Consider the following 24258-nt stretch of genomic DNA (forward strand, 5'->3'; position numbering starts at 1 on the left):
GTTAGGTCCCTTGTGCGCCCCATCTTCAATGTGCTCTACTTCAGCCGTGCTGAGTTTTACTCTGCTGGCCATTCATGCCTCAGGTCACAGATTCCACGGTGTCTGTTGGGGACTAACTGTTTCAGGGGCTCTGCCAGGCACTCAGTGCGTGGCGTGCCGAACTGGCAGAGTTCCTGCCCCACGGAGCGGAGTGCACAGGCCAATGGGGAAAGAGCCATCCGTCAAAGGTCTCAGCGTGCGTTGTTACTGACGGTTCCCGTCAGTTCTTGGACGGGAAGCGGGAGGGGACTGAGATGAACGGCCAGGTGGGGAGGTATCGGGGACGACTTCCCAGTGAAGTGATGTTTACGTGTAATACTTAGGATCAGCAGTCAGAAATTTGAGGGAAGAATGCTCCAGGCCGAAGGAACAGCATGTGCAATGGCTGTGAGCTTGGAGGAGAAGCAGGTGTTGTGGGAGGTCAGACGGCGAGGTGAGCGGCCAGTCCCAGGCTGGGGAGGGTTGGAGCGCACTGGTGATACCCCCAGGTCGTGTGCTCCCTGAGCTCCCTGCCCCAGGGAAAAAAGGGGGCGCTGTCCCGAGGAATTCCAGCATTCTCACAGTAGGAATGGTAGGCCATGGCAAGGTCTGGTTCCGAGGGGATCCTAGAAACCGTTCTGCAGGGGTGGGGACAAAGGATCAGAGGGAAAGCAGCTTGCCGGGACTATTGTTAGAAACTCTGTTCCTTGTGCCAGGTTGCCAGGATGTGTGGGTGAGTTCCACGGGGCAGCAGTGGGATTTGGGGATGCGTGACCTTGTGCAAAGGTGTCCCCGAGTAGCTGGCACACTCAAGCTCCTATCTCATCCCTGCACTAACATTCCGTGTGGCCATAAACAAACATCTTATGTCTGTAGCCAGAATCAACCTCTGGGCCTTGGTTTCCTTACCTCTAAAAAGCCCCAGCCATAGCCGCTTACACTGGGAGAGCAGGCTGCCATTCAGGGTGCTTCTCTGGCTTCCCTGGACTCCCACAAACCCCCGCGAGGCCGGCCGTGCAGGGACGGGCGTCCATGGCTATCACAGTGAGCCGCTCGCTGTGGTTGCCACACTGTGCCCGACACGGGGACAGCAGAGAAACCGGAGATGGACTCTGGACACCTATCACAACACGACTGCGTAGGTTTATTCCCTGGCTAAAACAAAACTGGAAACTCTGAGGCGAGCCGTCCTTCTGGTTGGACTCCGGGGCCTCTGAGTGCTTGGCTGGACAGAGGAGCGAGAGTGGGAGGAACACAGGGAAGTGTCCTTCCCACCGGGCCTCAGCGCCTGGATCAGAACGCGAGAGGCCAGAGTGGGAGTTAAGGGAAGAGGGACGGACACCTGTGTCCTCCGCACACTCAGGCCATGGGGATTTCCTTCTGGGGCTGGGGTAGGGCCAGCGAGGGCTTGTTCAAGGCGCCATGACTGAAGAGCTCCCCAGCTCCTGGCATCCGGCCACCACTGTGGGTGGAAGAGCGGGTGGCCCTGCCAAAGGGGCTGGGGCTAGCCCTGAGTCCCTGGAGCTTCCCTGAGTGCCCCAGGGCAGTGATCAAAGAGCGGCAGGGTGGTCCTGTGTGACCTTGGGCAAGGCCCCTGAACTGTTCCCCGTCTGCCAGGATGATGGGCAGAGCTGGGGGGGTGGGGACGGGCCTTACATTTGGGTTCTGGAAGCAGTGGGTGGAGTCTTAGATGCCCAGGACAGATGCCATCCTAGAGCCAGGAGCTCATGGGGCCACCTGCATCCCAGGGGCAGGGAGGCAGCACCCAGGGCTGCTCTAGGCAGGCCCCGGCTGTGGCCAGGTACTGAGGCAAGAGGGTGCCCCAGGTGTCATTAACCCCTGGGGGTCTCTGAGCCCCTGGGCAGCACCAGCGGTGCCGTTCCCCTTGCTGCCTGGTCCTGTGCCTGCCTCCAGGGGAGAGCTGCATATGTCCTGGGATCTCTGAGCGAGGGTACCCCTGCCCCCTCCTCTTTAGTTGTCGTCGTGGGAGTGTGGCCAGGTTCAGGGGTTTGCCACCACTGGTGGTGGCTCAGGACAGCATGAAGGAGGCTGCCCACCTACACCCAAGAGCGCCAGAGGTGGAAGCCACTCGAGAGCCAGCCCCCAGTTCCCAGTGACCCCAGCTTCTGCATAATACTCAGGGAAGAGAGACGGGGCCTGAGTGACAGGGCCCCAGGCTTCCCCAGACATCGGGGGACAGCTGCACTTATCTCGATGAAAGCGTCAGCCGTTGGGTTCAGCACTGTCCCCTGCAGGTGGCAGTTCCCAGTCAGGGCCCACACGGTGCTACAGAGCCTTCTCCTGTGCTTCCCCACCCCACCGATCAACCCCGCCTGCCCCTCCTGTCTGCTCTCTCTCATCACTTCTGAGCTGCCTGCCTTTGGAGGAAAAGAGGCTTAAGCCAACATTCTAGAAGATGCACTTGGGCCTGGGATACTAATGCAGGTGCCCTAGGCATGGGTCACAGGCTGAGTTCTTAGGCCGGTCAGGGGTTACGAGTGACCTACCCAGTGGGCTGCCAGTGGCCTCCAGGTGACTGAGTGTGAGCTGGTGGCCAGGCTTCCCTCGAGAGGCTGGGGAAGGCTCTGGATCTCAGGCCCTGGGTGGAAGCGAGAGTGCTTGCTCTCTGTGGCATGAGAAGAGGTTGGGCAGAGCCAGTCCCAAGCCTCAAACGTGGGGCCTGTGGCCACATTAGCCACTCGGTCTGGCCGCTCCGAAGGCCCTCGGGGACTGAGAGCGTGACCCTCTCAGGTACTGCCCCCGGGTGGGAGCCGCCGGACGACCCGGACACCGGCTCTGAGTGCTCACATCCAGAGGTCTCCCCGTCTCCGCGCTTCGTGGCAGCGAAGACCCAGGCGAACCAGTCGGGGAAAAAAGCTCCGGCCTCCGTGGTCCGATGCGCCACCCTCTTACACCGCACCCCTCCAGCCACCCAAACCCAGACGTTCCGCACTCCAAATTCGGGATCTCCAGCAAGCAAGGCAACTGCAGGTACCAATGGCCTCCGTCACCCCACGCTTCCTCCACGCCCGTTCTCGCCACCTGCCACAGCTGTGCCCGGGGTCACTCTTCCCTCGCAAGAGCAAGACAGGAGGTCCCGTGGTGCTCTGGGACAGATCTGGGGCCCAGCTCTGGCTCTGGCTGCCACCTGGCCTCTCTGAGCCAGGTTTCCTCCCCATAAATCAGAGGGGGTTTACGAGGGTACTTGCAAACATTTTTAAGTAATGGAATATTTTTTTCCCAAATCATGGCCTAATGGGCCTGTTTTATTTGGCCTTCTCAAGGTTTAAAAAAAAAAAATTTTTTTTAATTAACATTTGAACATTAGATTTTATGTAAAACTTTTGATTTCTAGCTGAGATTGAAAAGTCAGCTCTGGCCGTCCTGGGCCCACTTTGCTAAAGGGCCGCAATTGGCTGCCTCCTTTAATAAGGCATGTGTTCTCCACTTTTCCAAAGTCCCCACCTCTCCCTACTGCCTCCCCAACACAATGGCCATGTGGCAGGTGTCATTTCTCATTGTGATCACACTGTTGTCTGTCTTACATCCAGCCCAGTTCATCCATTTATGTGCCCTGCCTGGACTGTTGGCATGAGTTCGCATCTCCCACCTTTCAGAAAACTCGAACAAAAATCTCACTTCAACAAGGATCTGCTCTCCACGAAACAGGATGGTTATGGCTGACCTCGAGCCTTGGTTTCTTGGCCTTCCCCTACCTAGTACTACCCGTGAAACCCCTCCATGAGGGATAGAACCAGCAGGAAACTGGTGGCTGCCGGCTTCAGCATTTTCCAAGTCCACGTAGCAAAGGGCTGTGGCTCCAGCAGAGTGAACAGACAGTAGGAAGTTCCCAGCAGTCATTTCCTCTGGGAAACCTGATCAGACAGACACGCTGTGCTGAGCAGCAGCTGTCAGGAATCCTTAGATTCGTACTTGGGTGGAACAAGTCTCAGGCCACCCGCCTGCGATGTGTGGGTTGTAGGGTGGAGTGCTGGTTGGTGCTTCTGGGACTGTGAGCCTTTCGGTTTGCCCTCAGGAGACCAAAGCCACTTCTTGAATATATAAACAATCAAGCTGAGAACTCAGGTAAAGGAACCGCTTGGTTCATCTAGGGACTAATGACCAAGCTGAGTGGCTAGCTGTGTTTGCCTTTACTCTTTATTTCAGGGGCCTAATTTTGGGTAATAGTGTGGTTCTTTGAAGATGTGCTTATTGTGCTTAGATCTCCCAAAAGGATAGTAGTTAATCAGCCTTGAAGGTAATGGTTTTTTTAGGTACTCTGTTGAGAAACTTCAGTAACCGTTGTGCTTTTGCAACAGTAGTCAAAAATTAAGTTAGAAACAGACTGGTCAGGACGGTGTCATTGGTGGTAAATATTGGCTCAACTAAATAATGGAGTCATGGCTTTTGGATCTTGCTTTTAGTCTTGTGCTTTGTGGCCAGGAGTTTTTATGTCTGCAGTTTCTGCAGAGAAATTGCAGGGGCTGGTGTGGTATGTGGCAGGTCTGGAACCTTGGCGTCTCCAAGGTGAGCACCCAGCGAGCTATGGGGCATGCCTCGGGCTGTTCCCTGTGCCTGGGAAGACGTGCGTGGTGGGGGTCCCATCTGGGCAGGTCAGAGAGCACCAGGTTGGGAGCAGGAACCTGCAGGGCATATGAGATGGTGCATGCTGGGGGTAGAAGCTGTCACTGCCCTCATTGTCCTGGAATGAGTGGCTCTTTGTGTGTTCATGAACATTCCGGTGCGTGGGACCTCACCTCTGGTCCCGCACGTTGGTTTTCAGCCAAAGGCGCTTGTGGCAGGGAACGCCGTTGACAGTTTGCACTATCACCTGAGCAGCGGAGACTAATTTAAGAGTTTGCATCCTCAGTTGTGCTGCCAACGCGTGGATCAGAGCAGAAATCCTCTGTAGATGGGTACCAGTGTCCCATTTGTACACAAGGATTAGGATGGAGAAGGGAGTCACTTCCATACCCCAGACCTTTTTAAAAAGGCAGCGTCTGCCCCAAGAACGAAGCCTTAGTCTGCTATCTTAGAGGGTTAGCAACACATCCAGCCCCAGGAACTTGATAATCTCACTCTTTCCTATTTTTTCATCTGTGAAATGGGAATGACAACATAGCCCTCCTAGGGCTCTTGGGAGGATTAAGGGAGAACATGGACGTGTAAAGTATCTGAACCGGTGCCTGGCACATAGTAGGTGCTCAGTACACAGAGCCCTCCCTCCTCACTCCCCCTACTGCGGGGGCCCAGGTGGAGAACTGAGCTTTCTTTGCCAGTTTACAGATGCCGTCTTGAGGCCCTCAGTGGCATTTTACAGACACGTTCTGAAGGGAGGGTCGTCCTTGTGAAGTGAGCAACAGCCTCTGCGGGAAGGAGGCCCTGTTACTGGTGGGAGGCCTGGGATTGAGCAGGGCCCGGAGGAGCTGCCTCTGGCTTCCTTCCCCCTCGTCCCCTGCAACCATCTGGAACCCCCGCCCAGCATCTGAGCACGTTCCCTACTGCAGTAGGGTGGACCGGCATGAGTGGCATTTCCCAAAGTGGCTTCCCAGGATCACCAATTTTGTGGGATGTTATGGAGTCTAATATTTTTAAAAACGGGGTTCTGTAGGAACTCCTGTTATGATTGGGGAAGGGTATGTTAAATAATGCCAAATGGGTCTCCTTCCAGTTGAACTTCTCAGAGCCTTTCAGGTCTTTGTGCAAGTTGTTCCTCCTTAAGAAAGGGGCAGGTCAGCCGCACACCCCAGTGTGCCTTAGTCTCCAAGGCCTCCATCTCCTGGGTTGTCCAGCATCCGGCAGTGCTAAGAAGGTGTTCTGTCTCAGTACCTTCTGTGGGGGGGGGGGGCAGGGGTGCTAAATTCGTGGTCGTGGTGTCCCACCTGGTGGGACCTTTTCTCTGCATCGTGGGGGTTTCCAGAGAGCACCGGGGAGAGGCTGAGCCCCTTTGGAAGGTACCAGATTGTCAGCAGAGGCATCCCAGATGTCACTCGGGGAGCCGATCCCTTCACGAGTGAACTCTGACCAGACCTGCCCTGGGCTTTGGCTGCCCCGGACTCTCCCAGTCATGCCTTTTGTCCCAGGTTGCCCTCCCTGCCACCAGGGACCGCCTAGCTGATGGAGCTGGAATCAGCAGAGCCAGGCTGTCATTGTCCCTGCTCCTTTGTGGGGGCTGTGGCCACAGCACCTGACAAGAGTGGTGGGTGGTAGATCCAGATGACTCGATGTCACAGATGTGGGAGACCCAGGCCCATCTGCCGTCTGTTGTCTGGCAGGATTTCATCTGTGTGCTCTTGGGCAGGTCACCCCACCGCCACCCCTTCCCTGGACCTCCTGAGCACTCCTGGAAGGTCTCTTGGGGCCCTGGCAAGGGATCAGGCCACTCAGGTGGGCCTGGCGAGCTAGGGAGGTCTGGCTTGGGGTCCCAGGACCCTCACTCTTCCCAGCCCGGGGGCCACCTCCTGCATGCCCCTCCCCTGAGACCCGGCCAGTCACCACTGTTTTCTCCCTCCCTCCCCTGTCCCCCACCCAGCAGAAAGCGCTTTCAGTCGCAGAGTAGAAGGCAAAGCACAAAACCACTTTGAGGAGACGAACAGCAGCTCGCAGAACTCCAGCGGTGAGTGTGCCCACGGCCGCCATCTCCTGCGGCCACTGCCACCTCCGCCCGCCCCGCCGGGCAGCAGCACAGGCCCTCTGCGGGCTGGGGTCTTGGCGGCACGCAGCGGATCTTGCTGGGAGGAGGCTGGGGGCTGGGGATTAGAGGGAGGGGCCTCGAGCATCACGGGACTGTGGCTCCCCTGTCTCCCGTGGAGAGAGGAGCTGCCCTCTCCCCCTGGCCTGCAGCATCAGCTCAGCCGGCCCCAGATGGCTGGGCCTAAGAGAGCCATTGCCGTGTTTTTAAGGTAAACGTCTCAGCTAGTTTCTTTCCCGGAGAGGCAAAGGGGGAGCAGTTGAGAGAGCTCCAACTAAGCCAGAGGGCCTGCTTTGGACCTGGGGCCATTAGAACAAAGGTTCCCTTCCAGCGCCTGCCACTCCAGTGCGTCCGCCGAGGTTCCCGGTGGTGTTTGGCGCCCCCTGATGGCTGCCGCGTGCAGGACCTCGGCCGAGCCCGCGAGCCTCTAGAACAGCAGCAGAGGGCCGCTCTCCCCACCGGACCCAGCGTCTGCCGGGCAGGGCCGCGGGTGTGTCCAGGAAAGGCACAGCGAGCCAGTCTGTACAGTGAGAGCCAGGGCAGGCGAGGAGAGGAGTTCTGGCATTGGGGTCACACTGGATTAAAGCGCCCACTCACATTCTTGCACAGATGAAGTCGAATTCACCCACTGTTGGGCATCAGCCTGGGACCAGGCATTGTGCTAGGCTCTGCCCGGGTATAGACAGGTGACGGACGAGGCTCCCCTGTCAGGGCCTTGATGAGACACCCAGGAGCACAGACTTTAGCGTGGAGGCGTCTGCCCAGCAGGAGGAGCCCACCTTTGGGCTCTGGGCCCGTTTGAACCCCAGCTCTACCACTTACTAGCTGGTGACTGAGGCCAGTGTCTTCATTTCTGCTCTGCTGTGAAGCGGCTCGGAGAACACACATGGCCCCACGGTGCTCACAAACATCTAGCAAGTGCCCAGAACAGATTCCACACTCTGAGGTCAGGGGTGTGTGTTTTTGGTGGTTATTGTTGGGTTTTTTGTTGTATTTGTTTTTAAGTAAGCCAAGTGATTTGATGACTGCCCTGTGGAAGAGGGTGAGATTTTAAATGATGTAACCACATAACCTCTCCAAGAGACGGGCCTCAGAGGGATGGAGTGACTTGCCCAGGGCCACGCAGGAATAAGTAGCAATGCCGGGCCTGGAACCGAGGTCCCCGGGTGTGCCCTGTGCCCCCAGCCAAGCCATGCTGCACCCCCTGTGCGCCTCCCGCCACCAGAGCTGACAATCACAATCGGGAACAGGGGTACGAGTACTGCTGCCGGCAGCCACCATTTATTGAGCGCTTACTATGTGCCTGGCGTGTGTTCAGAGCTCTGTGTGTCTTATCTGTCTCCATCCTTACCACAGCCCCGTGGAGGTCAGTGTTACTGTGATCCCCACTTTTCGGATGAGGAAACTGAGGCTCAGGAGAGGTCGATTGTTGTCCCAGGCTCCCCAGGTCGTAAGTGGTGGAGCCGGGATTCCCTGTCTGGTCCATCTGGGCCTCGCCAACCTCCAGCAGTGCCAGGAAGCGAAGGGGAGAGGCCAGCGAGCAGGAGGCCTCAAAAGCACAGCCCTCCTCCCCACCTGCTCTGGCGTTTGGCACGAAACACTCCCGTCCTGCTGCCAGAACCCAGAAGCAGCTTCCAGCTCCCTGTCCTGCAGTGAGCTGCCACATGTGGGCATCTGTCACCACTTTCCCTGTGGCCTTGCTGTGCAGAGTTGGGGTGTCCTAGAAGGACAGCCCTGCCTGGTATCCCCAGCACCCAGGGGAAAACTAGGATTCTCTGAAGGACGTGGCCTCCACGTCCAGCCTCCCCCGGCCTCAGCCCAGACGGTGAGCTGCCCCTCAGCTGCTCCCCTCTTCTGAGAGCCCCATCTGGCTCCCTGGTTAAGAATGAAAATTGTAACGATCATCACAGGACAGCAGAACTGGAAGAGACTTAGCTAAACTGTTTCTCTTTTGCAGAAACTGCAAGTCCCCTGATTTCCAACCCTTTCCCTCTCCTACAGAGTAAGTGGTGGTCCCGTTGGGGGGCTGGAGAGGGCGAGGCAGGGCAGGGAATGAACTAAGCCGGCCACATGCAACCAGAACCGCCCCAGAGCGTCTGACCTGGGCTGTGTGCAGCGAGCCCCCGGCCCCGCCCTCCCGGGCACACCCAGCAGCTGTTAGAGGCAGGCGGAGGGCCCAGCCCTGGGCGGGTGGAGGAGTTTGCACAAGGAGGGGCAGACCCCTGGCAGGCAGAGAGCCACCCCCAGCCCCTGCAGGAACTCGGGCCTTCCCAGTCATGGTCCCCGGCAGCCTCAGGACACCTCTCCCGAGCCCCGTCTCAGCTCTCCTCTTCCCTCCGTTCCCTCACTCTGCTTCCCACCCCTCTGGCTTTTTCTTCTTCCTTCCTCTTCTCTGCCCTCTTCTCTGCCAGGTGTGAGTCCTGGGAGCGGAGAGAAGGCTAGGGTCCGTGTGCACCCTCGCTCCCCTCCACACCTGCCTTCTCCCCTCCCACCTGCCTTCTCCCCTCCCACCCGCCCTCCTCTCCTGTTCCCTTTCCCCGCCCGGTCCCCATCCCTCCTCCCTTTCTGCAGCCTTCTCCACTCCTTCCCCTTCTCTCTTGCTGCTTGTTTCCTCTCTCCTCTGCCCTCGTGTCTGTTACCTTGGCTTTCATTCATTCATTCACTTATTCATTCATTTGTTCTTGTGTTTACTCGGCAAATGGTGACCTCCGTGTGGCTCCACAGGCAGAGACCTGGGCTGTGATGCAAATGAGACTCAGTCCCTGTCCTGACCAGCTCTCGGTCTTTTGTCCCCCTGCCCCCATCTCCGGTGCCCAGAACAGCAGCTGGCACACAGTAAGCACTCAATAGATGCCCACTCGATTGAGTTAGATGGTCTCTCTCTGCACGACTTCCTCTCTCCATCGCTCCTTCCTCCCCGGCCTCTCCCTCAGGGGTCTAGTGAGCAGGGAAGCAGACAGGCTAGACCCAGAGCCCTGAGCACAGGGACCCAGTGTGTGTTTGGGCTCCTACTTGCAGCGCTGCCTGCGGCCCAGCAGAAGGGCGTCCGCGTTGGGTCTGCCCCTCATGCGACTTCCTCGGTTCCCCCCGCAGAACCCTACACCTGCGGCGCCTGCGGGATCCAGTTCCAGTTCTACAACAACCTGTTGGAGCACATGCAGTCCCATGCAGGTAAGGGCCCGGCGTGCACTGGGGATGCCGCTCCTGTCCCCTCCTTTCCCCAGTTCCTGCAAGTGGAAGAGACGCCAGCCTGGCCTGAGGCCCCTGGGGAAGGCCACTGGCTCCCGGAAAGTGGTCACAGGACATGGAGCCTGCCCTCAGGGAGCTCCAGCCAGGCAGTCTTTGTCATAGGGTGGTCTTTGCCCTGGGCGCAGCACAGTCCCTGTGGGAGCACAGAGTGGGAACAAAGTTGATTAAAGAAGGCTTCCTGGACTGGGTGGCTCCTGGGCTTGGTCCTAAAGGCCAGCTGGGAGCTAACTTGGAAAAGAGATATCCAGGTAGAAATGGAATGTGTTTGAGATCAAGGTGAGCAGAGGCAGAAGGTGGAAGTGGAGCTGTGCGGCTCGAGGGACATGGCCCGTCTCAGAACAGCCTCGTCCATCGCAACACTCCATGGCCTCCAAAGCAGGTGTCCTTAAGCTTGAGCACACGTCAGAACCCCCAGGAGGGCTTCACAGATTCCGAGGCCCCACTCTGAGGTCTGGGGTGTGGGGGGCTAGGTTTTGGGTTTACGAGTTGTCGGGCAGTGCTGATGCTGCTGCTCTGGGGTCCGCACTTTGAGAACCACTTCTCTGCAGCCGCGGGCTCCGTCGTGTGCCACCCGGGCGACGTTTTTACTGAGTGATTCCCCACGCGTGACCCGGGTGTCCATCTCTGCAGCCTGCAGCATCAGCTCCCTCACTGCGTCCCGCCCAGCCTCTAAACCACACCTCCAGTTTGGGGTTTTTGTCACAGCAGGACCCACCTCCTGGTATGTCTGTTTTGATCAGGGAGACACTATTTGTTAAAACAAATAATCCTCAATTCTCAGTGGATTAATGTACAAGCCATTTATTTCTCACTCACGTTACAGTCTAGCAAGCGACCTATTTGGGTGGCTTCCACATGGTGATTCAGGGATCCAGGCTTCTTCCTTCTTGTGGCTCCACCCACACCCAGCTCCTCGGAGTCCCCTCTCTCTGGTGGGTGGGGATTGAAACTGTGGGGAAGCCACAGTGCTTTGCTGCTTCAGAGCACAAGTGACACATGTCATAGATGCTTAAATTCCAGTGGCAAGAATTAGTCACACGGACAGCCAGAATCCATAGACAGAAGTCTGTCCAGAGCCACTGCCCAGGGACACCAAGACACTCCACAAAGGGAAATTAGCTGTCCCTCCCTCAGGGTAACCTTCTAGAGGCATTAGAAATGACTCTTGTCTCCGTCTCTCCAAGACCTCCAGGTCTCCAGCTGCCCTCCTCACACCAAGCTTCCCATGTCTCCTGCCTCCCTCTTGCCTTTGTCATCATCCATCCCTCACCAGGGAAGGCCTTGAATGACAGCTCAAGGCATTTGGACTTGACCCTGTGGGGAGCCAGCAGCCCCACGCTAGTGGCAGCAGTGGGAGGCTGCTTGGGGACCACAGCCTGGACATATCTCTTGGTCCTGAGACTCCCATAGCCCAGCCTCCTGTGTTCCTCCTCCGAGGCCTCCTGCACCCCCTCCCAGCTTCTGGAAGCTGATGGGTAATGAGGGGTAGGGTCTGGGTGCCAGTGCTTTCCTGTCGCTCAGGCAGGTGGAGGACCAAGGCCATTAAAATGCACCTCAAGGCTGAGCCTTGAGGTGGCCCCACCTCTCCCAAGCATCTTGACTTGTTTTCCACGAGGAGCTGTGGGCTGCTTTGTTCTGGTCCGGCGCTGCCAGAAAATGCCTTGCCCGCAAATCCAGTGCAAAGCCAGGCGAATCCCAGCCACACTGAATCGGGATTAAAGGATTGGCTCCATAGAGAGAAATTAAGCGTCATGAGCCACGAGGTTCACAGCGCCGCCGATAAGGAGGATCAGCCTCGAATAACACCAATCTCATTATGAGGCTGCTGAATGGCACGGGGTAATTCCCACTAATAAACTTCCTTTCTCTGCTGTAGGGACCCTGTCTTGCCTTGGTGACAATTGAGGAGCATGCTGTGGCAGTAATAGTACTAACGAGAGCGAACATTTAGTGAAGTGCTTTCTGTGCGTCGGGGGTTGTCCTGGGAACTTTCCATAGGTTATTTCATCAGGTTTTCCTGAACAAACCCATTGGGTAGTTGACATTTTCATCCCCATTCGACAGATGATGAAACCGAGGCTTGGAGAACGTAATCGCTGGCCCAAAGTTGCATAGCTCATAAAGGTATCTAATATCATTGGAGCTTTTACTTGGTGCCAGGCCTTGTTCTAAGAGTTTTGCACATATTTGCTCATTTAATTCTCAGAACAACCCTTGGAGTTAAATGCCCGTATTAGCTCTAATATACAGACGAGGAAACTGAGGCACGTAAATGGTTACATGACTTGTCCAAGGCTGTGCAGTCAACAGTGGCAGGACCAGGATTCACACCCTTGCAGTGAACTCCAGAGCCTGTGCTCTCAGCATCTACCCCGTGCAGCCTGTGTAGACCCTGGGGGAGGATGAGCAGAGATGGAAGAAGCCCCCTCGTTAAAGCACGGGCAGGAGGATCACAGCTAAGAGGCACGTGGGGATTCTCCAAGCAGGTTGGCAGCTCGGCGGTTTTAGGATTTTCGAGGTGACCACACCTGGTTTTAAATTGTTTTTAAGTCTCTTTGCCTCTCTGGGCCTCAGTTTCTTACCTGTGAAGCAGGTGTATTGAGTATTCTCTGCAGGGCTTGGTGAGGGTTCCAGGAGGAACCCAGATGCCAGGTGTAAAGTATTGCGGGCTGTGGCACATTCTAAGACCTGACAACAGCAGGTGCCCCTTTTTCCGTCCCCTGTGGGAGATATCCGCTTTCTCCTCCCTGCAAAGGTCTCTCTTTGGGAAACCCTCAATTCCAGCTTTGCATCCAGCCCTTTGCAGACACATATGTGTGTGGGAGGGCAGGGCACACAGGGGTAGCCACAGGTGAGCCTTATTTTCAGCTCAAGCTATAAATTAAGCCTTTTCACGGAGCTTTGACCCAGTACTTCACTTACACCAGGATTGGTATCTATGGGATATGGAGGGAAAAAAATGTTTTTAATCAACCAGTACTGCACATTGTTCTTTAATAACAGGTTGAATAATCTCAATTCTAAGCCCTGCAGAAAGAAAATGAGAGAATTATCCTACAATTCACCCAGCCCCACAGGAGGGGAAACTGAGACCCAGAGAGTTGAAGTGACTAACTTGGTGTCACACCCACAGCCGTGGCAGAATTGGGTTCAGATCCAGGGCTTTTTCATGTCCCTGTACTCTAGTGGAGAAAGTCAGCAAGAAAGGTTGCTTGTTTTCATTGTGAAGCTTGTTTCCCATTTGTGAATGTCAGGTCTGTCCATGAAAGGAAATGCATTCTCACCCTGGGAAAATGGGGAGAAGTTAGAAAATGAAGAATCTGCCATAAGCTCACTATTCAGAGCTAACCACTGTTAGCAACTTTTAATGGGTTTCTTTACAGTCTATTTTAAAATTGGATTTATGGAGCTATAATTTACATAAATAAAATTTACCAGTTTGAAGAGTACGGTTTGATGGGTTTTGACAAATGCATATAGTTGTTTAACCACCATCACAATCAAGATATGTGACATGACCATCAACCTAGAGAGTCCCCCATACCCCTTTGCAGCCACTCCCTTTCCCCTACCCCAGCCACTGGCAATCACCCTCTGTGTCCCTTTGCTATAGTTTTGTCATCATATGGAGTTATTGGCATTTAATCTCTTATATCTGACTTCTTTCATTTACCATGCTTTTTGAGATTCATCTATGTTCTGTGTTGTCGGTATAATTCCTTTATATTGCTGAGTAGTGTGGATGTATCTCAGTTTGTTTATCCATTCACCAGCTGATAGACATTTAGGTCTCCAGTTTCGGAATACTATGAATAAAGCTGCTATGAACATTCATGTCCAAGTCCTCGTGTGAACATATATTTTTAACTCTCTTAGGTATATACCTAGGAGCAGAAATGCCGGCTCGTATGATTACTCTGTTTGCCCATTTTGAGGAATTGCCATACCATTTCCTAAAGTTGTTACACCATTTTTACATTTTCTCCAAGAGTGTACAAGGGTTTCGATTTCTCCACATTCTTGCCAACACTTTTTATTATGATTATATGTTATTATTTCCCATTGAGCAATTGTTTTTTAAAGAGATTAAAAATGAGGGGGTATGTTTTCCTTATTTATCCACACATATACAGTTTCCAGCACTCATTTCTTTCTGTATATTTAGATTCTTACATGATGTCATTGTTTTTTTTTTTTTTTTTTGGACCTGAAGAACTTCCTTTAATATTTCTTATAAGACAAGTCTAGGGTTGGGTTTGTTTGGTTAGTTGATTGGTTTTTTGTTTGTTTTTGTTTTGTTTTGTCTTAAAATCTTCATCTTAATTTATGAAAGATACTATCACTGGATTTAGAATTTTAGGTTGCCATTTTCTTTTAGTACTTCTGTTGTCTTCTGGGTTGTATAATTTGTGATGAGAGGTCTGCTGTCATTATTATTTTTTAGTTCATCTATATATAATTTTCCCCCTTCTGACTACTTTTAAGATTTTTTCTTTTAATTGGTTTTCAACAGTTTTATTATGATGCAGTGCTGTGTGTTAGTGGTGTTTTCTTCATGTTTATTTTCCTTGGGGTTTTTGAATCTAGTTTATAGTTTTCAGTCTAGTTTATAGTTTTCATCTAGTTTTGAAACTTTGGGCTATTTTTTCAAATATTTTTTCCACCCTACTTTCTTTTTCTGGGACTCTCATTTTATATTTGTGTGTGTGTGTATTAAACTGTTTGATACTATCCATGCTCTCTTCATTTACTTTCATCTTTTTACCCTGTTTTTCATGTTGAATAGTTGGCCCTGTCTCCAAGTTCAATGATGTTTTCTTCCATGGTATCTAATATACTTTAATCCCATATGTTATATTTTTTATATACATTTTCTAGAACTTCTACTTTAGTTGGTTCCTTTAGATTTTATTGGATTTTTTTTTACATTTTTCATTTCTCTCCTCATGATCATATTTTCCTTCATATCTGTGTGCATATTTATAATATTTACAACAGCCATTTTTAAACTCCTTATCGGCTAATTCTGTCATCTCTGTAATTTCTGGGTCTGTTTCTGATGATTAGTTTTTCTCTTGATTACAAGTCATATTTCCTACTACTTATTGAATACTTAATATTGTGAATTTTACAGTGTGGGTTGCTGGATTTTGTTGTCTTTCTTTAAAGAGTGTTGAACTTTGTTTTGGCTTGCAGTTTAGTTACTTAATGATCACTTTTATATTTTTGAGGCTTGCACTTAGGATATTAGGGCAGATGTGGAGCACCCTTTAGTGTGTGGCAAATTTAGCCCCAGTGATATAAAGGGGACTCTACCCAATTCCTCATGCACTGAAGTCTCCCCATCCTGACTGATGGCAGTACGAATTGTTCCCACCCATGTGTGTGAATCCTGGGAATTTGTCAGGTTACTGCTTTCTATTAATAGTAATTCTTTCTCATGTCTTGTGGAATTTGGCCCTGTGAGTATACAGATTAATGTTTAGCAGAGACTTAGGGGAGCCCTGCTAAAGGCCTCCAGAACTCTCTCTTTGTGTATCTCCTTCCTCTTTGGTACTTACCCTGTATATTCTGCCTGCCTTGGCCCTCCCTGAACTTTGATCTCTGTCTCTTCAAGTCTCTGAGACCTCTGGGCTCTGTTGCAGTTCTGCATCTCTGTGCTACAGTTTGGAAACTGCCTGCAGAGAGTATGCTGAGGCAATCATAGAGCTTAGCTTATTGGTTCTCTTTTTCTGGGATCACACCCTGAATGCCTGTCTGAAAACATGAATCATGCTTTGTAGTAGTTTACATCAGGAAAGCAAACACTGCAGTAGGTCATCCTTAATGGGCAGAAAGTGAAAATCCCCCTCCCCATCTATTTTGGATGCTTAGATTTATTTGACCAAATCTAAAATACCTATAGAAACAATACATACAGAAGCTGAAGGGAGACAGGAGGGATCACTTTATCCCAAGAGTTCAAGGCCAGCCTGAGCAACATAGCGAGACCCCCACCCTTTAAATCAGTCAATAAATCAATCATATAAATTTGTGATCTAATCTTGCTTTACATTGACTTATTTTCCCATGTTATTATAGCCTACCAAACCACCTTTCTAGTGGTTTCACAATATTCTTTCAAGTGTATGTTCTAGAGTGTCTTAACTAGTCTTGCCAGTTGATCATGTAAAAGTTAAGGAAATCTTTTTTCTAAGTATGAAAAATGTGGCTTGGCCTCTAAGGCCTAAGGCCTTTAATTGAGAAGAATGGAAGATTTCTGGCAACTCTGAATGATGTGCTTAACCCATTCATATCCTTGGGTTGCGAATTCTACCTTTAAGATGATTTCTTAAGGAAATAAACCCCTAACCAAAAAAAAAAAAAAAAAAAAAAAAAACAGACACAATATAAAAATATGATGAGTGTATAGGAAAAACAAACTGTTTTTCTCTATATGCTCACTCAACACAGAACATGTCTATAACCAAATATGTGGGTTTTCCTGTTCTCCGTGGACACTGACTGGGTGCCTTAGTTCATTTTCTGTTGCTTATTACAGAACACCTGAAACTGGGTAATTTATAAAGAAAAGGAATTTATTTCCTGTAGTTATGAAGGCTGAGAAGTCCAAGGCCAAGGGGCTGCACCTGGCGAGAGCCTTCTTGCTGGTGGGGACCCTGCAGTGTCCTGGGGTGGCACAGGGTGTCACACAGTGAGGGCTGAGCTTGCTAACGTGCCAGCTCCAGTCTCTCTTCCTCTTCTTGTAAAACTTCCAGTCCCCCTCCTGTGACGACTTATTAGTCCACCAACCCATTAATCCATTAATGGACTAATTCGTTCATGAGGGGCAAATTCCCTCGTGACCCAGCCCCCTCTTAAAGGCCTTACCGCTCAGTACTGCCACATTAGGGATTAATTTTCATCATGAGTTTCAGAGGGAGCATTCAAACCGTGGCATTGGGTGTCCTGCAGTTTAACTCGGTTCTGGCACTCTCTTCCTGGTGATAGAATCAGATCTTACAGGTTAAACGCTCAGTCCCACAAGACTGCTACTTCCAGATGGCAACCCAAAGTCCAGGTGGCTGTTGCCTGTGCTTCTGACCAACCAAGTTATAAATTAGAAGTTCTCATGACCGACCCCCTCTTCAGGCATGATGATTTGCTGGAGTGGTTTACAAAACTCAGGAGAAAGGTTTTCTTACTAGATTGCCAGTTTATTATAAAAGGATACAACTCTGGAACAGCCTGGAAGATGCAGGGAGAGATGAATGGGGCATAACATGTGGGCAGGGCATGGAACTTCCGTGCCCTTTCTGGGCACGCCACCCTCCCAGGACCTCCTCGTGTTCACCAGCCCTGCAGCTTTCCAAACCCCATCCTTTTAGGCTTGTGTGGAGACATCTTACCTAGGCAGGGGTCAGTTACGTCATTGGTCATTGGTGATCAGCCCAACCTGGAGTCCCCTGCTTCCCCACCCAGAAGACAGTGAGTGGGGCTGAAAGTTCTATCACTTGGGAAATTTTAGGGTTTTAGGAGCTGTGTGCCAGGAACAGGGGACAGGACCAAAATGTGTCTTCCTATTATATCATAGTATCACAGTTGGACAGCTAGGTTCATGGCAGAACGGCAACATTAGAAACAGCAGTGCCCAGAAACCTAGGACTTGCAGAGTGTGGTTCAGCAAGCTGTGATGTGTTATGAGATAGAAGCCTGTGTGGCCATTTCTAACAACAAGAATGTGACTCAGACATTCCTATTCAGAAACAATCCTATACATGTCCAGAAGTGGCCATGCATAGAGGAGAATAGGCATATGCCTAATACTTGCAACTGGGTACAACTGCATAGGTACAAGTTAACAAAAATCTAGAGAAATATACAGAGGACACACCCAGGAATGGGAGACCTGGGATCGTGTCCTAGCCCTGGCGCCATTTTCTGTGTGATCTTGGGCAAATCCTTTCCTGTGTCTGAACTTCAGTCTCCATGTCCTACAGTGAGGGGTTTGATAAGTTAGTACTTCGCGTCTTGTAAAGGGCTTTGGTTTGGTTTATTTAATAAAAACTCTAGTAAATGTACTAAAAAGATTTAAAAAAAAAAAGCATGCTTTAAAGAAGTGAGGTGCTTTTGGCCACTTGGAGCATGACTGGTACAGGTACGCCCTCGTCCTATAGCGGAGCCGGAACTCCGTGGCCCTGTAGGGTTCCCAGCCAGGCCTCTCATCCACAGGAAGTTCACCCTCTGCCCAGCGCTGTGCGCAGCTCTTCCCGGCGCTATCTCCTTAGCCCTGCCTGCAGCCATGCAATGTCATGTCATCATCTTCATTTTTCCAGAGGATAAAAAGGGGCTTTATAAGCGCACATAGTTGTGTACGGAGGGTTTGAACCTAGGCTTGAGTCCCAAAGGCCACGTTTTGCTGTCACCCACCACACTCTAGTTCTCACCCTTCAAGGTAACCCACTGTCCCCTCTGTGCCTGCAGCTGACAATGAAAACAACATCGCCCCCAACCAGTCCAGGTCGCCGCCCGCTGTTGTGGAGGAGAAGTGGAAACCACAGGCCCAGAGGAACAGCGCCAATAACAGTAGGTCCCCTCGACCAGGGCTGGCCCCAGGGGCTCGCGGAGGTCTCTGGTTTTTTGCTCTGTCCCCGTTCCCGCCACTTGTGCCTTCTGTTATAATGCAGGATGGTGCGTAACAGCTTCCAAAGCACTTTTACACCTGAGACCTCATTTGCAGGAATTCTCGACTTACAGGATGAGCTGAAGGAGGCCCAGGGAGAGGAGGTGATTTTTTTTGTGTGTGTGATCAGAGAGCACCTGTTAGTGCCAGAATCAGAACTAGAACCCATCTCTCCACAGTTTCCATTGGTTACTCCTTCCTTACCCTATGGTATGGTCCTATGTATTTTATTTCCTAAAGATTCCTATGTTAGAGGCAACTGAAGAGGAAAAAGTTTAGACTGGTTGGCTTCAAAGGTCTAGATGAATGACACATACCGCAGGTTTGTTGCACACATACCACATACTCTACTCCTGTGCTCATGGCAGGCATTACTAATCAATCATAGAACGTTATCCCTGTGAGGTCAGCACATGTTAAAAGCAGCCAGCACCACCAATTTGTGTGCAAGAGGAAATCTATTTGCCATTCCTAATGCTAGATGCTTAGAGTAGTAGGCTGCTGTCACACTTGACAGTCTCAAATGACAGAATTGACCCCCTCTCTCTTTGTGTCCCCTGCCAGCCACTACCAGTGGTTTAACGCCCAACAGCGTGATCCCCGAGAAGGAGCGGCAGAACATCGCAGAGCGGCTGCTGCGGGTCATGTGCGCTGACCTGGGCGCGCTGAGCGTGGTCAGCGGGAAGGAGTTCCTGAAGTTGGCCCAGACCTTGGTGGACAGTGGCGCCCGCTACGGGGCCTTCTCGGTCACCGAGATCCTGGGCAACTTCAACACGCTGGCGCTGAAGCACCTGCCGCGCATGTACAACCAGGTGAAGGTAAAGGTCACCTGTGCCTTGGGCAGCAACGCCTGCCTGGGCATTGGCGTCACCTGCCACTCGCAGAGCGTCGGCCCTGACTCCTGCTACATCCTCACGGCCTACCAGGCCGAGGGCAACCACATCAAGAGCTACGTGCTGGGCGTGAAGGGCGCGGACATCCGGGACAGCGGCGACCTGGTGCACCACTGGGTGCAGAATGTGCTGTCGGAGTTCGTGATGTCGGAGATCCGGACGGTGTACGTGACGGACTGCAGGGTGAGTGCGTCCGCCTTCTCCAAGGCCGGCATGTGCCTTCGCTGCTCGGCCTGTGCCTTGAACTCGGTGGTGCAGAGCGTGCTGAGCAAGCGGACGCTGCAGGCCCGCAGCATGCACGAGGTCATCGAGCTGCTCAACGTGTGCGAGGACCTGGCGGGCTCCACGGGCCTCGCCAAGGAGACCTTCGGGTCGCTGGAGGAGACGTCGCCGCCCCCCTGCTGGAACTCGGTGACGGACTCGCTGCTGCTGGTGCACGAGCGCTACGAGCAGATCTGCGAGTTCTACAGCCGGGCCAAGAAGATGAACCTCATCCAGAGCCTCAACAAGCACCTGCTGAGCAACCTGGCGGCCATCCTGACGCCGGTGAAGCAGGCCGTCATCGAGCTGAGCAACGAGAGCCAGCCCACCCTGCAGCTCGTGCTGCCCACCTACGTCAGGCTGGAGAAGCTGTTCACGGCCAAGGCCAACGACGCGGGCACCGTCAGCAAGCTGTGCCACCTCTTCCTGGAGGCGCTCAAGGAGAACTTCAAGGTGCACCCGGCCCACAAGGTGGCCATGATCTTGGACCCGCAGCAGAAGCTGCGGCCCGTGCCGCCCTACCAGCACGAGGAGATCATCGGCAAGGTGTGCGAGCTCATCAACGAGGTGAAGGAGTCCTGGACCGAGGAGGCGGACTTCGAGCCCAGCGCCAAGAAGGCCCGCTCCGCCGCCGGCGACAACCCCGCAGCTCAGGAAGACGACCGGCTTGGGAAGAGCGAAGTGTACGATTACCTGCAGGAGCCCCTCTTCCAGGCCACCCCCGATCTCTTCCAGTACTGGTCGTGTGTCACCCAGAAGCACACAAAGCTCGCCAAGCTCGCCTTCTGGCTCCTGGCGGTCCCCGCCGTGGGGGCCCGAAGCGGGTGTGTAAATATGTGTGAACAGGCGCTTCTGATCAAAAGGAGGCGGCTGCTCAGTCCCGAAGATATGAACAAACTCATGTTTCTCAAATCCAACATGCTTTAAGTCTTCGGGGGGGAAAAAAAAGAAAGAAAACGAAACAAAAAGAAGAGAACATTAGAAAAAAAATACACACAACACTGTCACAAACAGAAAAGGAATTTAAGTTCTAAACACTGTGGACCTCATTGTAAATGCCCCCTGGAAACATAAGTGCTTTTTTTCCGTGTGTGTGTGTGTGCATGTGTGTACACGCCCACACACGTGTGCGTGTCTGAACACACATGCTGGGGGTGTGGGGGGCTCTGTGCTCATCTGCACGGCCAGAGAAGCTTCGCACACGCGTGCGCGCGCACACACAACCCTGGTGCGTGCACACACGCCTGTCCGCGGGTGCGTGTGCACCGAACGGGGTGTGTCAGGAAAGCCGAGCGACTGGGAAAGAGGGAGATGTTCCACCTCCTCTTCTCAGCGAGGGGGCTCTAAAGACTCTGTTTTCAGGTGTGCAGATTGGTAGAAAGCTGGCGTTGTGAAATGTTCAGGCAGCTGAGATCTGAAGTGACTTGACGCTCTGTCCTTCACCCCCGGGCCCCCGTCTCCCTCCCTGCCCCTGCCCCGGCCCCTACCCCAGCCCTCCCGACCTCACTGTACAAACCCTCCCCAGCCCACAGCCCCCAGCTGCTCTGCCACGGGTTCTCCAAACTGCATCAGACGGACAGTTGCTGCACTGGACTTTGTTTCTCGTTCATCTTCAGGGCATTGAGCTGCTGCCTTTTGTGACACCCCTCGGGTGTCCCGGGGCAGCCGCCTTAGAAACACACCTATCTATCTCCCCAAATCAGGAAAGGAGACTTAAAAAATATAAAGCTGACATTTTGCTTTATAATATAAGAGAGAAAAAAAAAAGACATTTTTCAGAAAAGTATAGACACTGTCTCCACTCCTTAATATTTTTGCCTAATATTGGAGCAATTTTTACCTTGTTTTGGGGATTCGTTTTATTTCTTCAAATTTGATTTAGACTCTGCTAGGAGGCACTGAATGTCTATAACTTATATGTTTTTTGGAGTTTTGTTTTTTTACTCGCCCCTTTTGTTCCTCAAGTCACACTGTAAACTAGCTCATCTCAGTGGTATCCTCAGTACCCTAAGGCTCTGCCTGGCCTTCCCTGTACAGCTCAGTTGTCGTGTGTTTGGGCAGCCAAGGCCAAGATCTTGCTGTTTGGAGCCCGGGTGGGGGAGGAGTCTCATTCCACAGGGGTGGGGCCGGCAGAAGCCATAGGGGAAGCCGGTGGGAGTCCTGAATGTAGGTGGAGGAGCCGCCCTCCTGGCCCCTGCGTCTGGCGCCGCGAATGTCTGATTTCTGTACCCAGAGTGCATTACACTACTCCCGCCTCTCTGCCCCTTCCCGTGCCACAGGGACCCCCGAGTTGACCTGTAATCGCGTCCGCCACACCTCAGACCCGCCACGGCCTCTCCTCCCTTCCCAGGTCCCCGAGGGTGCTGGGGTCCCCACATGCGCCACAGACCTCCTTCCAGGATGGCGGTCGAGCACGGCGCCTTGCAGCCGGGCAGCTGAGGTTGCAAGGGTGGCGAGTCACCAGCCCCGTTGAACTTGATGCTGTGAGAGGTGTCGCTGGGCTTCTCTGTCCTGGGCCCTGGCCGTGGCAGTTTAGGTTCTGCGCACACAGCCCGGTGCCGAAAGGGTGGCACCCCACTGCCATCACGAGAGGCGGTTCCATCAGGATCAACACCCGACCCCTTTCACTCCTCCCAGCTGGATAAAGGTCGGTGGTGGCATGTGCCCTGGTGGTCCCACGTGCCCCAGTGCCCGTGGCCGTGGGACAGGGATGGTTGCACTCAGGGCTTCAGGCTGAGAAGGACCACCATTGTGGGGGGCTGTTTGCAAAGGCACCATCAACCGTGCCGGGGGCCGGCCGAGTCGCCTCCACCCCGTCCCAACAATAAAGCATTACTCCACCGCGAGATACCTCGACTACCAAAAGCACTGTACTGCAGCCCTCTCCCTGGGCCCGTGGCAAGAGGAGGAGTAAAGTGGTTTTAAAAACTCAAGAAGGCTTAGGACTGTGGACCCAGACCACTGTCCCGGGGCCAGGCTGCACACTTCGCCTCATGAGGGCTGACCCAGCTCTCCCCTCCAGAGCCTTGGACATGCTGAGATGGATCTAACGACCATCCCCACATTCGCTCCAGCAAGCCGTGGTCTCAGGAACCACCATGCCATTTCCTCTCCTGGAGAATTCTAGATATTTCCTCTTGGGGGCCCACCCTCAAATGAGCCTCCATGTACACTAGCAGGAACAGGGAGAAATCTGAACAGGAACCTAATGTCACTTCCTAGAGAGTATGGAAACATCAGCAGACTTTTCGATTGGATCTTCAGGGGCGTTCCACAAGGTGGCCTCGGGGTTGCTGATGATTGACAGATGCCTACAGCAGAAGGGCCCGCCAGCCTCGCTGGACTGCCAGGGAAGGGGCGGTGGCCTGGAGATTTCCAACCACACAAGGAGGATGGGAGCTGCCCATTCTGGGAGCAGAGCCTTGGCGCCCATCTTGGAGCAGAGCTGTGCTGGGGGTGCCCCGTTCTTGGCCAGTTAATTAGAAAATAGGCATTTCACTTTCTTGCGAGGACATCAGAAACCAAGCCCAGGTGTGCATTTAGAGCACTCACCTCTATGTGGAACATGGGATGTCTGCCTTCCAGAAATATAGTCAGTCTTATTAAACTCTAGGTGTCTGGTCATAGGTTGTCACCTCCTGTCCCATGCTTCCTTTCCCCCTCAGTTCAGTGCTTAGGGTTGGGCTTGCCTCTGCAGGTTTCACGTTGAATACCACTAGGTACTCAGAAAGCTGTCTTCTGGGGCTGCCTGGTCCAGACAGAGAATGGAGTGGCAGTGGTCATTTCTCTCTTGCAACCTCTGGTTCCCAGAAACTGATGTTGCCAACAGGAAAGGTGTACCCAGGTGCCCTGTCAGTCTGCTGCTCACGCAGGCCACTCTCGTGCAGTCCTGCTGCAGCGAACAGCTTAATAAAACCCAAAGATGTCACAGGTCCAGCCGCTGGCCCCTCGTCTCCAGCAATAGCCACCTTACCAAATTCTAGTTCAGCCAAAGGATTGAGACTGGCTCCTCCAGCTCACCTCCCAGCACCTGGCCTGGCCTTCACTTTTGGGAGGATTTTGTCATCTGCCCGCCCAGTTCTGAGGCCACTGTAGGTCCGGCCACCCCACCACAGGCCACTGGGGGATCGGAGACCAGGAAGTTGGGCTGTTTCTGCCGTGTTCTCAGTAGGTCGGGTGGTTGCCTGCTGACTCGGGTTAGCTCACCTCGGGACACGTGATTCCCAGGGCAGAAATGGCCTTTGTTTTGACATACGTGGACCCAAGAGGGGAGGTGAAGAAAACACATCTCCACTTAGCAGGTCCTTCCCCGCCTTACCTGAGGTCGGCTTGCTCACCAGCATGGCCCAAGCCAAGGACCTCAGCGACATGGGTGGTCCCTTGGATCTGCAGTAGCTGGAGGAGTGTCAGGTCCACCAAGAGCAACGGTGCCATCCTGGTGGGTGCCACCCACGTCCTGGGTGGATGCCCTTGTCTCAGCACTG

At 53.0% G+C, this 24258-nt stretch overlaps 1 protein-coding gene across 11 annotated transcripts in view; it reads left to right on the forward strand.

Annotated features, from left to right (window-relative positions):
- ZNF618 (zinc finger protein 618) overlaps positions 1–24127 on the forward strand; it is a 171384-nt gene extending 147257 nt beyond the window's left edge. For 3 of the 11 annotated variants that reach the window (XM_012768852.3, XM_076008971.1, XM_012768855.2), the window contains 6 exons: positions 2770–3009; positions 6551–6634; positions 8667–8711; positions 9803–9880; positions 18422–18523; positions 19185–24127. In XM_012768852.3, coding sequence (XP_012624306.2) covers positions 2770–3009; positions 6551–6634; positions 8667–8711; positions 9803–9880; positions 18422–18523; positions 19185–20701 — 2066 coding nt within the window. In that variant the 3' untranslated portion in view covers positions 20702–24127. The remainder of the gene's footprint in view (positions 1–2769; positions 3010–6550; positions 6635–8666; positions 8712–9802; positions 9881–18421; positions 18524–19184) is intronic. The other 8 variants (XM_076008970.1, XM_076008972.1, XM_012768858.2 and 5 more) reach the window with 5 other exon arrangements.
- Positions 24128–24258: the final 131 nt, after the last annotated feature.

Source organism: Microcebus murinus, chromosome 12 (genome assembly GCF_040939455.1).
Source record: "Microcebus murinus isolate Inina chromosome 12, M.murinus_Inina_mat1.0, whole genome shotgun sequence".
NCBI classification, from domain to species: Eukaryota; Metazoa; Chordata; class Mammalia; order Primates; family Cheirogaleidae; genus Microcebus; species Microcebus murinus.